Here is a 14,949-nt window from a genome sequence, read left to right on the forward strand (position 1 = left end):
TACTTGAGCACGATAATTGTGGAAATAACAATAAAAGTGAAGCACGGTGTGCCCCCTACTAAATTTTCTCTTCGCTCACCGATACCAACATCGATATGCTGACAGACATAGCCGGGATGACGAAAACAACGAGACTATATGGTCAGCAACTGGAAACTCATACTTCTGCCACCGCTGCGCCAGAACAGTGCTTAGGTGCCCATATAACTTTTGTTGCCCATTTGAAGCTTTATTTAAATAGCACGCACAAATTTCACCCTCATTCCCACCTGCGCAATGTAGTCACTATATCAAAGTGACATTGTGGTTGTACACGTGGCATGCCCACGAAGTTGCTTCAGCCCATCTCTTCTACATTAGTTTTCTTCCGTGCTCAGAAGTTTGGTGGTGCGTGAGTCCATTGCCATTTCTTCTTCCACCTGTAAAAAAACGTTATCCAATGACCGCTCCACTTCTTTTTATGCCTTTAACGTGGCTAAAGAGAAAGTCTATTTTCATAATGTTACGATGGTTCACCCTCACCCCAAACTAAGTCCACAGGACGGTGTGTCTACTGTAATGTGTGAGTTTTATTTTGTTACCAAAGGGCTTTTGTAGAGCTTTCTGTCACGACGGATAGTTTTGTGTCCGTTTCGACATGTCAGACTACATTCGTGATAGTCCCATACTGCGCTTTCAAAATTTCTCACTACACCTAAGTCTGCTTCGGTACTTTAAAGAATGAAGAACAAAGCTTGGTATGCTATTGTTAAGGATACCCTTAGTATACACGTCGACCCGTCGACACAGCACCCATGCTATTTGACCGTGGTACTGCCTGTAATACACATTTCTCCACCTAAAGCCATCGTTATTCACCCTAATCCACAAATATCGCTTCTATACCTGCCCTAATGCATATTTATACACCTTTATCAAACTTTACTATCTTCTTTTACTAATCACTAATCAATTACTATTCACAAACACTCGCACACCAGGCAGCAATCCGCGAATTGCACAGCCGAGCAGCGACGTATGAACATTGCCACGCTCCTACAGTGCGCCGTTCCCACCGCTTGTCACTAACTTTTGTAGCTACCGTAAAACCTCTTTAATTCGTCCCCCGTTAATTCGGATAATTCGGCGTTCCCACTCCCTGCCTTCAGAAATGTACATCTTTATGTGGTCGCGGAACTTCGTTATTTGGGCACACATTTAGGCGCGCACAACTTCATTCAAGCCAACGCCTTCTCCAAACGTAAGCAGCAGCATGCCGTCCTTCTCTCACTCGCTCTCTCTACCTCGCGGAAAGGGGGGGGGGGCATGCGAGCGTGCATCCCGGCCAGTAAACAGCCGGTGGTTGCACACAGGCGATCTCGCGGCATAGCTCAAAAAGATCCCCAGTGCACTTCCTTTCCTTTTCCTTTCCCTCAAACTGTAAGTATGGGATATTCGTTGATATGCTCCCCTTCGCAGTTCAGCTAGCTGACTATGTTTCCATTGATTAAGGCACTGTGGTCGCTGGCCATTTAAGCGATGATGCGATCATGACGATGCATTTGTGGTGGCGGATGAGGCGTCCGATGATGCGGACCCGTGCGATGTTGTACTCCTGGCAGGTCGTATTTCAAAACACGTTGCGGATGCTCTGGCTGTTCTGGATGAATTCTGCTAGAATGGTCCATGCAATACTCTTACCCTGAACGGATTTTTGCACGTCCGGAAACTTGTTCTTCACGCCCAGCTAACCACCAAAACGAAAATTAGCATCACAAACCCCTTTGCACAGTAAAGTTTCGCGTAAAAGATACTTAAATGGGCTGTTTCGGTCGCGAATTCGACAATTTTACATTCGGGCATTTCGTACATTTTTTTTAACTCCCTAGAGTCCCGAGTTAACGAGCTTTTACGGTATCGTGTTGACGCCGATGCTGGCAACGTCACTTTTCGCTTTTGGTTGGAAATTCAGGGCTTGCGCCGTAATAATACTAAGTACCAGACTAGTTCGCATGTGCCTGTTGGAGGTTTTCAACGCTGTCTGTCTTGCAAGCTGAGCGTATGGCGGAACAGAAGCAATAAAAACCGGGAGTCCTTCCAACTATTTTTTTGTTGCTCATGACCGTGTTCCAAACTTTGCTTTACAGTCCCGGAAACTGCCTGGTGACAGAAGCGCACCGAGAAGATCACGCCGGTCATCCTTTACATCCCTGACTCAGTGGTGGGTCCTTGCCGCTGTGGCTGACACTCCCTTTTTTGGACTGAGCAAGCGCAAAAAGAAGACACCCGTTAACTCCAGCTTGGCGTTTACTTTATGCAACATTGCGCTGCTGATCTACTTTGGGGACTACAACTTTTTTTCTCATGTAGCACAACGCGATGCCACGCAGAATCCCCTACACTATTAGTAATTACAATACAGGTGCATCATTTTAATCGGGGGACATACACAAAAAAAAGATGGAAGCTCACACTAACGCGAACGACTTGAAGGTACCGAAGCTGTACGCAACAGTAGCGTGTTTTCTCTTTTTCGCCTCACGTTATTGTTTAAACCTCGCCACTGTACGAGATACCGCAGCCGGATGTTGTTCTTCCATCGCACACGGCTCTGCGCCGCACGTGGCCTCCTTGCCTTCCTTCGTGGGGCGCGCTTATAGATGCGGCGGCAGCCTCCCCGCCTTTCTCCGCCACGTACCGCGCACGTCTCCATTCCCCCCTCGCCTATCTCTCGCCGTTATCGGGCCGCTGTTCCGTGCTGTGCGTTTGCGGAATGGGGTGTGGTTTGATCTCTAAATGGAGGAAAGAATACTCTTCTTTCCTCCATGGACCTGTAGCTCTCAAGGTCAAAACTAGTTACTTCGGGAAAACTACCCGTGGTAGCGTAGTGTTGCTTGGGCTACAAAACGTAAAGAGCGGTCCACATAGAGCGAATTTCGACGACGACGTTCTTCCAGCAGCAGCAGCTTCCGGTACGCCTTGCGGACCCTTCTGCCGACTGGACCCGACATATTGTATTTTGCAATACCACGATGGAAGTTATACTTACAAAAAAAATATACTTTTTCAATGTTTCTAGCTGACCTATATCGCCAACGACCTGCCTGTTTGTCGTGTCGGGCGGACGCTCGCTGGGAGGCGTTCACTGTTTTCTGCTGCTACTTCACTCCCTGTGAGACACGTTATAGATTTCAACTTACTTGGCCAGTTGTAACACCTTTAACCACTCGGATCCTCTGCCAGAGCTTAAAAAAGAAGTCGTTCGTGTGCTTGGCAAGAGCACTGGGCTCACGATGTTCACCTGCCGTCGAAGCACATTGAACAATAGTTATCACACTCTGACACGCTCATGATGCACTGTTACAATACATATAAATTTCAGAAGCTTTTCTATAAAAAACTAAAGAAGTACATATAATATTAACCTTGGGTAAAATATAAATCTGCGGAATTTTTTTCCCACACATTTGTTACAGGGCCTGCGTATTTTAAGAGCTGCGCGGACTTTATCACACTCCGGCCACCTGAGTGGTTTCATTTTCGGGTGGAAAAGCTGAGCGGTTTACCTTATGAATGTTTTTAAAAATCTCCTTTTACAGTAAGTGGATGTAGAGCTGGATGGTTCTCAAAATATTTTACAGCGTGTAACCGACACTGTTCAAAGTTTGCAAAGTGAAGCGTGGTACACAGGCTCGTGTTGTCAACGTAAGGAAACACCGGATCGCGAGATTTTATATTTTAATACGCTTGCGCCATACTCAAAACACCTATTCAAACGTATACGCCAACTATTGTAGAAAACACTTATCCAGCGCCTCCACCGGCCGGAATTTCCTATATACATGAAAGTGTAGCTGTAACTACCTATGAAAGAGCAACATAAATTTCAGGGAAACGCAAATGTTGCCCACACAAAACGCAATCGCTTCAGCCCTAGAGAGGTGAAAATTTTTATATGGGATAAAATCAAGGCACCGCTTCCCGTCAGTTCTAAATGCAATATGTTTTTGAGTACTAAATTAGTATACGACGTTTATGTACTTGCAATTTTTTTTCTTGAGGAAGCAAGTTCGTTATGATCTTTCAAAATGCGCATAATGTCACCATTCAAATAGACAACCTAAAATAAACATTTCGGGTGCAGTTACGACAAAGTGAGAAAATAGTAGACGTCCCCTAAAAAAAAAGTATGGTACAGTTATCTATAGCATGCCGACAGAAGCTTCTCTGGCCTAGCCATGCAACAGGATGACTCTTTTAGGTGACAATGTTCACGCTCAGTAAGCTTTAATGAAGCAGCGTCTTTGCAAATGCGGGAAACTACGCAAATGCGGGAAACTACAAGAGGTGCTTGGGCGGCTATCCTCGTGGTTGGTATTTAGCCTGTGGACCAGAGCTATTTCCAACAGACTCGGTTTGCCATTCTGGCACAGCAAGTTTCAGCTGTGTGCACGCCCGTACATTTGTAAGACATTGCCAAGGTACCTCAGCCGCGACGGTGTATCGGGCGCCCTATATTTTCCCCTGGGAAAACAACACCGTCTTCATGGTTACATTTATCCATCTGTATGCCTGTCTTTTCAGCGCATTACGTAATATGTCCGTGGTGTCTGCAAACGTCACTTACGTTCATTCATAACATCTCATCCAATTCATGTTATGCCGAATCATCCCCTCCCATGGTTCATTCAGGCCTTTCCCCGTATGTCTGTCAGTACATCCATCAATAAATCTATCGATACGTTCATGATTCCTTCCATGCACTCCTCCATCTGTCTATCTATCAGTTCCTTTATTTCGCACGTCTGTCCATCTATTCATCCGTTAATTAATCGATCTTTTTTATTTATAAGTCCATCCGCCTATCCATTCACTCCTTCTGTCTGTTCGTCTGCTCGTCTGTCAGTTCTTTCCACCTGCGCGTCCATGCGTCCATCCGTCCGTTCCGCCGCCGCTCACAATTTACTTGTTTCTGACTGTATCTGGGTGTTATCCAGTGGGCCGGTACCTGACCCTCGGTAAGCGATTTTGTAAAAAGAAACACAGCCCCTCGATAAAGTGTCTGATCCAGTGGCCGTCAAAGAACATAGATGTACTTTGCACGTATTCAGCGTATCTTTCTAATCACGCGTTATGGCTATTATCCATTGCGTAAGAGATTTACTCATGCAAATCCTCACAAGCATGTGACATATGCCTTGCATAAGCCTTGCTCATTTAACGTATTTGCGGTAAAATTGTTTCAACGACGGTAATACGGCACTGCGTTCAACTGGTAAAGGATATTCCAAGGGAAACAGTTCCCACATACCAAAATTCACGGCCAAGCTACTGGGAACCTGATAGGCATAATTGTACAGGAACACTCCCAGACATGAGCCTTTTCGAGGATTATCTCGTACACTTTGTGAATTGTACGCTGCCACGTTTCCACCAAATGGAAGATCCACCAGATTCCTGCTAACCTTATTGGGATATTTTAAACCGGTATTTACCAGATAGCATGTGTAGGTCTACCCACAAACACACAGATGCAGTAGAAAACGTACATGACCCACCTGTTGCAAAACTTATCAGAGCACCAAGAAGCACCGTACCTACAGTGGAGAAAAGGCAGCTCCAAAACGGTGATAACCGAAACAAAGCTGGGGCTTTTTCTAGGCTGCAAAAAAAGAATACAACTGTCACTACTTTTGAAAGAACTCATGCTTTAACACTTTCGTCACCGCGCCTATTGGCGATGAGATCTTTGAGTGGCGCCCCCTGGATCTGACGTCGGCTTAGGGACTCGCGCCGCTGTCGTCTGCTACACTCCGCTTGTGAGGGGCAGCAGTGCCTGTGCTGGAAAAAGCCTCCTTTAATGCTTTAGTGCATTCGAAATTGCGTTTCTGGTAATTCGGTTATTTTTGCCAGCTTCTGATACATCTGAATAATTTCAAGCTGTATCCCCTACAAGTTTGCAGCACACGAAGAGAGAGACAACACTTTGTTCAGAGTATCGATCAGAAGATCGGGTGTAACTCGTTCTTTGTAGCTTATTTGTGAGTTTCAGCGCTCAGAGCTCGTCGATAAGTATTCTCAATGCGTAAGCTTGCCTAGATTATTTTTGAGATGCTCTTATGAAGACTCAACAATCTAATGCTATACGTATCAAGCAGCGGTCCCCTACACGCGCATCGTACAGCGGGAAATAAAGCGGTTGTCTTCTATATATCTTTGATTATTGACTTGTATCAGATGAGTATTTTAAAGCACCGTCACGAACTTCTTAATAGTAGGTTTGGGTATGTTTGGGAGGCTCACAAAGATGGTGTGGATATTTTCTTTAAGCGGTATGGCACACATTCCCTACTTCACAAATTGGTTTTCGTTATGGCTGCGAGCAAAAAGATGCATATCCACACCGTGCGTTGTTTATTCACATGCAAACACAATGAGAAGGCTTGCGCTACGCCACCACGATCGCGCCCCAGGCAACGTTGTCCAGTGTACTCGAAGGCGGCTTTTGTGTTCTGAATTTCTATCGTATACACCATCGTTGTCATAACAAACTGACTCTCAACCCGAGCAATTATGACATGATTACGGTGTTCAGGCTTGATATACTCGCTAGCAAACGCGATAAACGCGTACACGTGCATATATTACAATAATCGAAACCAATGAATATTTCCAAGCATCTCAATTTTGTTTTCCAACCCTTCCAGGCATAAAGAACAAATCCCGGTCTCCTCGGGATGGCGTTCTATGAATTGAAGAAAGTTACTCTTACTTTCTTGCCCTGGACTGAGGACCAGACCCACTAATCAGCTAGAATCTAGAGTTAGATAAAGTTTTCTCCTCGTCCCTGTTCTCCTCCTCCTATGTAGTGCACTTTTCCTATAACGCATATCTGAATATTGCGAAGATATGGATGTGGGTAATGCAGCGAAATATTCCTCCAGGTCTTAACAAACACAGTGTTACTGCATCTTTGCCGTATACGTGCCTCGTTTCGCTCAATAAACCCCCATACTGGTTAAAATCCCATTATAAAACCAACACGCGCCTATACAAACAGTCAGTTATTTGGAACTCAACCCAGAGATTTTATAGCCCATAGTGCATTCGGCATACTTTCATGCATGACAACGTAAAGTGATGTGATACAATACCTTCCAGCATTAGGCAAGGTTGCAAAAGCCGTTTTACCTCACGTGTGATTACCGGGTTTCGTAATGCCTTCTGCCAGAGCCGGCAGCCCCAAAGGTGTGAAGTTTGTTTTGGTCTTGTATTTTCGCTGTTGTCGGTTACGGGCTGGTGGCTGTTCTCTTTGTTCGAAAGTCTGCTTAATACAGAAGCTGCCGCATACAAAACACGCTACAACTCTTCGCTCTCCACACAGGACCGGCTTCGCAAGGAATGGGCGACGCCGAAAATGTTTCTTCCGTAGCGGTATCCAAACCAATACTTTAACTCACTTGTTGAGCTAGTGTGTGCGATTTTAAGTCTAATGTTATCATAAAAAGTTACGCACACGCAAATTCTGCTGCGAACAACCATCAGGCGTCAACCGAGCGCAAAGAAACAACAGGGAGAGCAAGCCCGAGTGGAGCAGATGACAAATGCGAGAATCCCTAAGCTGACGTCGCGGAAGCGCGCTTCGCAGCGCCGCCCGTGGTCGCGCTCACCGCCAATTCCCGTCTACAGTATGCTATCGATGAATACAAATTCAAATTTTGGCGCTCCCCTCGGAAAAACCATCCAAATGATAAAGGAGGAAATATTTTATCTGTTTCGCTTTCGAGTTTCCTTTTCCCCCGTTGGGAGGGGGGAGGAAGGGAGGATTTTTAAATGTCCTTCGCCGGCGGGGCCATCGCCGCCACTCGCCGATGCTTCGCACGAACGGCGAATTTCAGCGGATTCCAATGTATCTGAGCTTGAATCTGCCCATGACGGTAGCAGCACAGACACGGAAGGCGACTTCGATTAGTCAGATTTTAGTACAGACTGCGAAAGCGCGTCGATTCGCCCCGGACCATCACCAGGTGTGCGACGGTGCGTTTCGCTTTCTTCTCCGATCGCTCTATCGCGGGCGCGCGTTGTTGTAAGCAGGTCCGGCCCTGTTCTAAAGTCCTCAGCTCTCATCTGCAGGTTTTCGACTTCAATCGGGAGGGACCATTTGGTGCCGAATGCACAGCGTCGAGATTTCTCCTCAACGACGGCTTGGAGTTGGCCTTGGCGTAGCGCTAGGGAGCAGCGCGCGGCTGTTCGTTGTTTATATCTATCTTTTGTATGTAAATAACTTTTGTACTTACACAGCTCATATATGCAGTATTATTCTATAAGCGTTTCATGTTCTACGTGGATATTCAAAATTGTTTTTATGCCTCCCCTGTTCAAACTAGCATTGAGGTTAACAGGATTTCTTTTCTGTTTGTTAGTTTTGATATTCATATTTTTTGATAAAATTAGTAATCAATCTTTTGTTTCAAATTGCTACTGTTGGAAAGCTCCATTTTTCCTCTATCATTTCATAATTTACAGTTTAGCATCCATTATTTTTTGCGGCAAGAAAACAATATTTTTTCCACTACCCAGAAACAACCGGCAGGCACTAGTGTTCACATAATTTTATGCATGTAAATAACGTTTGTACTTAAAGAGCTCACTTTTTGATCTACTACATTATAGGGCCCCTGCGTGAAAATTGTATATTTCCGATTTTTTATGTGTACCATCTGCAAAGTGGCATTGATGTTTTCATCTTTTTTTTCTTCTGGTTACTTTTGTTCCGTTTTGATGATTTTTATAAAATTTGTAATAGATCTGTTGTTTGAAATTATTACTGTTAGAAACCCCTATTCTTTCTCTATAATTTCGTTTGTTCCGTTTTGATAATTTTTATAAAGTTTGTAATAAATCTGATGTTTAAAATTATTACTCTTAGAAAACCCCATTCTCTCTCTATAATTTCATTTGTTCCGTTTTGATATTTTTTATAAAATTTGTAACAAATCTGTTGTTTTAAATTATTACTTTTAGAAAACCCTGTTCTTTCTATATAATTTCGTATGTTCCGTTTTGATCATTTTTATACAATATGTAACAAATCTGTTGTTTGAAATTATTACTTTTAGAAAACCCTATTCTTTCTATATAATTTCGTATGTTCCGTTTTGATAATTTTTATACAATATGTAACAAATCTGTTGTTGGAAATTATTACTGTTAGAAAACCCTATTCTTTCTCTATAATTTCGTTTGTTACACTTCAGCATAAATCCTTGTGTGTGGCAAGAAAGAAATATTTCCTGGAGCACCCAAAAACAACACATTTTCCCGCGATCACGAAAGTGCTAAAGTGCCAATAAATTGTTGTTAAAGCAGGTATTCGCGCCCAAATAGATATTATATTACTACAAACATTAGTTACCCCACAGGGGTATGCACGTGCCGTTGGAAAGCCCGCTAGCCTAACTGTAGCTGGGAGAGCTGCTGATGTTGAAAGCGGGTGTGGATGTTTTGCTACGCAATGAGCAAGTACAGAGCAGTGTGCCTGAAAAGTGGGTTGCTAGATCTCTAAAATAAAGCGACTTATGCCTCCTACCGGCAGACAAAGAGGGTGGTTTCATGGTCCTTTTGGCTGACATTTTTGAACTAGAAGCTAGGGAAGCCGTAAAAAGCGTGCTCGCTTCCCGTAACGATGTTTCGCTTTCTAAAGTGAGATCTGCGGCCAAAGAACTGTTCAAAGAGGTCAACCTGGATAATCTGACTTACGCGGTAGAATAGATTAAGTATTTAAGTTTTCAAATGTATTTTTCGCCCAAAACTCACAAAGTTGGCAGGCCCCTCCGAGTCATACTCTCTGAGGAGGGCACCTGGCATACATCCGTTGCAGGTTTTCTTAAAGAGAGCTCGCAATACTCGATGTGAATGACCCATTTCTGACGAAGAAATCAGAGGAGGTAGCCGCTTTCTTAAAGGACAACCATGAGCAGATGGTCACAGCTTTGTCCGTCGACATTAAAGACTCATATTACATCTCACCTCACGACCAATTGTTAGAGTGTATAGAAGAAAGCATCTCCCGGTATGGGGTTGTCAAGTTTAAAAATGCTGCTGGTCCTACCTCGAAGGGGTTCATTGAACTGTTTTCGCCCTATTTAAAGTCGACCTTCGTGAACTGGCATGATAGCGTTTATCTGCAAACGAGTGGTGTGTGGCCCCAGTTCTCACTGATTTATTCTTGGGGAGTTTGGACCGAATACTCGCGCCGTTACAGCAAAGCCTAAATATTGTTAGGATTTTTCGCTTTTGTTGATGATTACCTTGTCTTTTTTTTAGTGTGCCGTTCCTTATCAACCCGGGTTTCTGCCACACCAAGTGCTTTCACGGAACACTTGCGTCCTCTTTGATTAACCCATGAACGTTTGCAGAAATATTCGGTAAACTTCCTAGACGTAAAACGTCAGTTCTCTGATAGTCCTAGCTGTTGGCAATACGAACGTCGTGCATGCAAGCCGTTACTTCCTTTCTCGTCAGGGCACTCCAAGGTTGTAAAGCGAGGTGTTGCCAAGCTATGTTTTTTTAAATAGCCTCAAAAAATCGTATCCACACATAATGGATGACAGCCTGGTAGTAAAAGTAACCCAACTTGAACAAGCAGACTTCCCAAACAACTGCTGAAAACAGTTCCGCGTGCCATGCTCAAACAATGTAAGGAGGGCTTTGGTTAACGGTAACAGAAAGTAAACTGCACAAAGAATTATGCCGTCATTCTGTTCAAGTGCGGTGTTCCCCATCCTCTTAAAAAGATTGGGGAAAACGCAGACGTCAATGTTATCTTTTCATTGCCACAGAAACTTGCCACTTTTTGCAAGAAACGTTATTCTACCACTGTGAAATGTGCATGTGATATTTAACACAAGGTGAAATTTGTTGACTGCAGTGAGATCGTGGTGAATGTCATTGCATTGACTTGTGGCAAGAAGTATATTGAGCAGAGTGGGCGTTGCCTCAACGAACGATTGCGTGAGCCCGCCAGAAATGTGCGTTGCTGCACAATTGGACATTTGGCCACTCACTGTCCTGACCATGGCTGTACGCCTTTGTTTGGTAGGAGCAGCATTATTGGCAAACACAGAAGTCAGAGGACTCGGGAGATTATTGAGGAACATGAGATCACACGTGCCGTCGATGATTGTGTGAGTATGCCCTCTTTCACGCTCACCGAGAAAGAAGTGTACTTTGTAAGGCAAGATGATGCCTTGTAATGACTGAACAGTCTGATCACGTTCCCCAGTAGTGTCGTGTGGAAGATACACTGTAAACGCAAATTAGCCGGAAATGGAGTTTTAATCAAGTAATGTGCCCTGAAAAGTACCTATAGCAAAAAATGTACTCCCTAGGCATGATCTAAAGAAGTGGACGAACCTCCATGGTAGTACCTTTGCCCATCCGGGTAGCAAAAGGGAGGATTTAGAACTACTTAACACCATTTGTGAGATGGCGTTCCGTTCCTTGTATACTACCACGTCCACAATAAACGCCCTATCTGAGGTAATCATCTCAAGCGGGCGGTCGCCATGTTAGTCTTCTGTTGTCACCGTGCACCAGCACTTCAACCGTGGCCTAATGCTAATTAGAACGAGTGAGCAGGACGCGACGGTTGCACGCCGCTACAAAACCAATACCGTACGTATACCCGTATAGATGCTTCAACCAGCGCGATCACAGGCAGAGAGCGCGGCCGTGTTGTCTCAATCTGTTTATTTTGGCGATAGGTGTTGTCAAACTCTGCTGCTAACGAAGAGGCAGTTCTCGCCGTTGCAAACAATTGCAATGTTCATCTGCTTCGCTTGCTTGCGCATACATAGACGATTTAAATTCTCGTGCCAGCGCGCCAACGCACCCGACTGCAGCGACTCAACTTGCCCTGGCGGCACGACTGGCTGCCCGGATGTAAACAACCTCTGTGCTTTCAATGCAGCGCGGCCGGTGACTCGGCGCGGCCGGAGCTTCAAGCCTCGCCTTGGGCCGTCGTTTTTTCGTATTTGTGAAGGACTAGTAGTGCCATTTGGTGGAAAGATTTTCATGTGCCCCTGTCACACGAGGAACGGCCGCAAACAGCATTTGGATACGGCGACAGGTGTGGACAGCTCGCTGGTAAGTGGTCTTTCATCAGTCGATGCGTTTGTCAAACGTTTGGATAGGGTTAACAGCGACGTACCCGGGTACCCGTGCCGCTCACAGCTCGTACACGCACGGGCAAAGAAAAAAGCGCACACTCGTATTATTTTACTTGTTTGTGGGTTTTGGGGTATGCGTTCGCATTCTTTTGTAGGCCGGTTTGTAACAGGGCATTCGAGATAAAATCGTTTGTCGCGCGCGGCGTCGTTTCAAAGCAACGTGACGGTTACTTCGTGGTGGCGAAAATCAGCGCAGTCAGACGGAAGCGGGAAGGAAGGTAGAGAGATCGGGAAAGAGGGCGCTAATATATAAAAGAAAGCGTAATGCAAGACGAGAAATATAACACAACCCGCCTGCATTTCTCCGAACTTCAGGACAGAGCCGCACACGGGTACGTTGTCACAAACTCGAGCGTACGACGTCTAAAAGTACCGTATATTTTTTTTTTATTTTATTTTTCAACGTGACCTGAGCCACTTATCTTCTCATTACCGCGCATGCAGACCTAATTGTGTCCCTGTGTTTGAGCGCACAGCCATCCTTTTGCGACATAAGAACCAGCAAACGCGAGAAATTGTAGAAGCCAGCCACATCAGAAAAGCTGGTTCCGAACGTATCAGTCGTCCCTCTATCGCCCTGCTTAATCGAGAAGTCGCATATTTAGACGCACATTGAGCGCTATTTCGGTGCTTCTTCTGGGAATGCGTGTTGGGGGTGGGAGGGGGGTCTTAATCCATGTATGATGCGGTTATCTTTGCTGATTTTTCGCCTTTCGTGCGCCTCAAAGTTCGTTTTGTGGTTTTGTTGTTACGGTTTTTTAGTATTTTCGGCTGAGTGCGCCGAGAACTGTGACGCATTGGGGGCGCGGCAATTGGGCGCTTGGGCATATAAAGCTTTGAATTGTGCAATAATAAACCAGTTGCGAGTGTGCGCTTGTGCCGTCTTCATGTGTTCTTGTCCTCGTTAATTTGCGCGCAGTTTATTTTTCGCAATGCATAATTACCAACTCGCCCAACTCGCAACCCTTTTACAGATCCTATACTCCGTAAAAATGAGTTGCCTGTCCTTTTAGGTACGGTTACGGTTACGGTTCATCATTCTGCCAGGGGGCCATATCCTAACGTCAATGCACACACTATGAAAGCAGCTTGCACTTAATGCGTCACATTGTCTGCTGATAAGCATTTTAGATTCGCCCCTCTCATCATCATTCACTTCGTGGAGATGGCGGGATTTTCTTTCATAGCTTGTTGTCACTGCAGTAATTAATAGCAGAATCAGTCCTACAAATCACAGAAACGGTTCGTTTCACGTTGAAAATAATCACAGTAACACACTTTGCACCACACGGAGGAACAATCGGTTGCAGTGATGAGGCATAAGGGTAACTTGTTGTTAAAGGGTCATTGAAGACAACCAGCAAGTTGATTTCAAACGGAAGTCGGACCTCCGCATAGCCATTTCAGCATTGATTTAGTGCCAAGATGCCTTAAGTGCTGAGAAATCGCTGTTCAACTGCTCATCAAACGTGACGCAAACACGACTGCAGTCGCTGTTTGCATCAGGATAAACCGGAAGCAAGTGAAGCAGCGGTGATTAATAGCAGTATACAACCAACTGAATACAACATTACCACGTACCAAGCAGTTTGGTCAGTTCCGGTCAAATCGCTCATGCTTCCCCAAACTCCCCTGTCATTTGCCGTTCGAGACCACTAAGCAAAATGTTTCTCCATTGGACCTGTGATCAGTATTTACGCTTCACTGAAGAAAAACATTGGCCTTTTGAGGCCCCGCAAGTTTTGGCGTCGAACGATTTTCTCATGCGTAGCTCGCATGCTCCCTTGGAAAGCGGTACTGCCACCCCAAGTATGGACGAGTAGCACCATCCAGCGGCAGCCAAGAAAGAAGTTGTGCGCGTCAGGCCGCTTAAGCCCTTCCGGTGAAAACGCCTTTTTGCTAGTTTCAACCTTATTTTAAAAAAAATGCCAGGTGTAAGAGGGGTATAATAGTGTTCTCCGTGAGCTAATCTATCAACCTAGAGAGACTTGCATTTTAACTTCACTGTCATTTAAAGTTGTGCTCGAGTATATTGTGCGGAAGTAATATCTTTTTTATTGCTGCAAAAGCCACGATGGTTAATGTACTGGCACTTGGTTTTATGAAGCCTTTGCATTCCTAATTTAAGTACTGAATCTTCGCAGGGAACCTGGCCTAACAATTTTATTACTGTACCGAATTATTAAGTTCATTTAACCATAGTGTCTGTTTTGAATTTTACGTGTGGGGCATTTTTTTTTTCTTTTTTTCTTTTTCAGGTAGATGTTCCTTTGACTCCCTGCCTGCATTCCGCGAACGGGGAAATTAGCCTCCGCATCGATGGCCAGAGTGTCTTGACTGCATCATCTTTACTGGGAGGACTGTGTAGTCTGTTTGCATCGTTCTGGGTTTTCAACATTCAATATCCCAAGAAGGCACACAGAGCTCTAACGTTTGTGGAACATGCCTTTTTGGACCTTGCCAGCACCAAACCACGTGTGAAGGATTTAGAACTAATTAACTTTTATCGCATCAATATCCCTCACCAATATTTTATTTGTTTTCAATCCTGTAATCATTGGATAGTAGTTTAAAGAATTTCGTATTATGTTTCTGACGTTTTCTTTTTTTTTACTGAACAGGGGATATTTGATGGGCCCTTCTGTATGCTGATAATACAGCTATCTTTTAGTGAAGCAATAATATTAACCACCTAATATAACTTGAAACAATTATCTAAATAATGTTGGCAACTGGTGCC

At 44.6% G+C, this 14,949-nt stretch overlaps 1 protein-coding gene across 4 annotated transcripts in view; it reads right to left on the reverse strand.

The window, feature by feature from the left end:
- Positions 1-220: 220 nt before the first annotated feature.
- Positions 221-14,949, reverse strand: part of LOC144152484 (sodium-coupled monocarboxylate transporter 2-like) — a 58,274-nt gene continuing 43,545 nt past the window's right edge. The window contains exons 13-15 of one of the 4 annotated variants that reach the window (XM_077683755.1): positions 5,577-5,641; positions 3,180-3,280; positions 221-419 (exon numbers count right to left, since the gene is read on the reverse strand). In XM_077683755.1, coding sequence (XP_077539881.1) covers positions 357-419; positions 3,180-3,280; positions 5,577-5,641 — 229 coding nt within the window. In that variant the 3' untranslated portion in view covers positions 221-356. Of the gene's footprint in view, positions 420-3,179; positions 3,281-5,537; positions 5,642-14,949 lie in introns of all 4 variants that reach the window. The other 3 variants (XM_077683756.1, XM_077683754.1, XM_077683757.1) reach the window with 3 other exon arrangements.

This window comes from Haemaphysalis longicornis, unplaced genomic scaffold (assembly GCF_048455015.1).
Source record: "Haemaphysalis longicornis isolate Haplotype H1 unplaced genomic scaffold, Haemaphysalis longicornis Haplotype H1 scaffold_9, whole genome shotgun sequence".
NCBI classification, from domain to species: Eukaryota; Metazoa; Arthropoda; class Arachnida; order Ixodida; family Ixodidae; genus Haemaphysalis; species Haemaphysalis longicornis.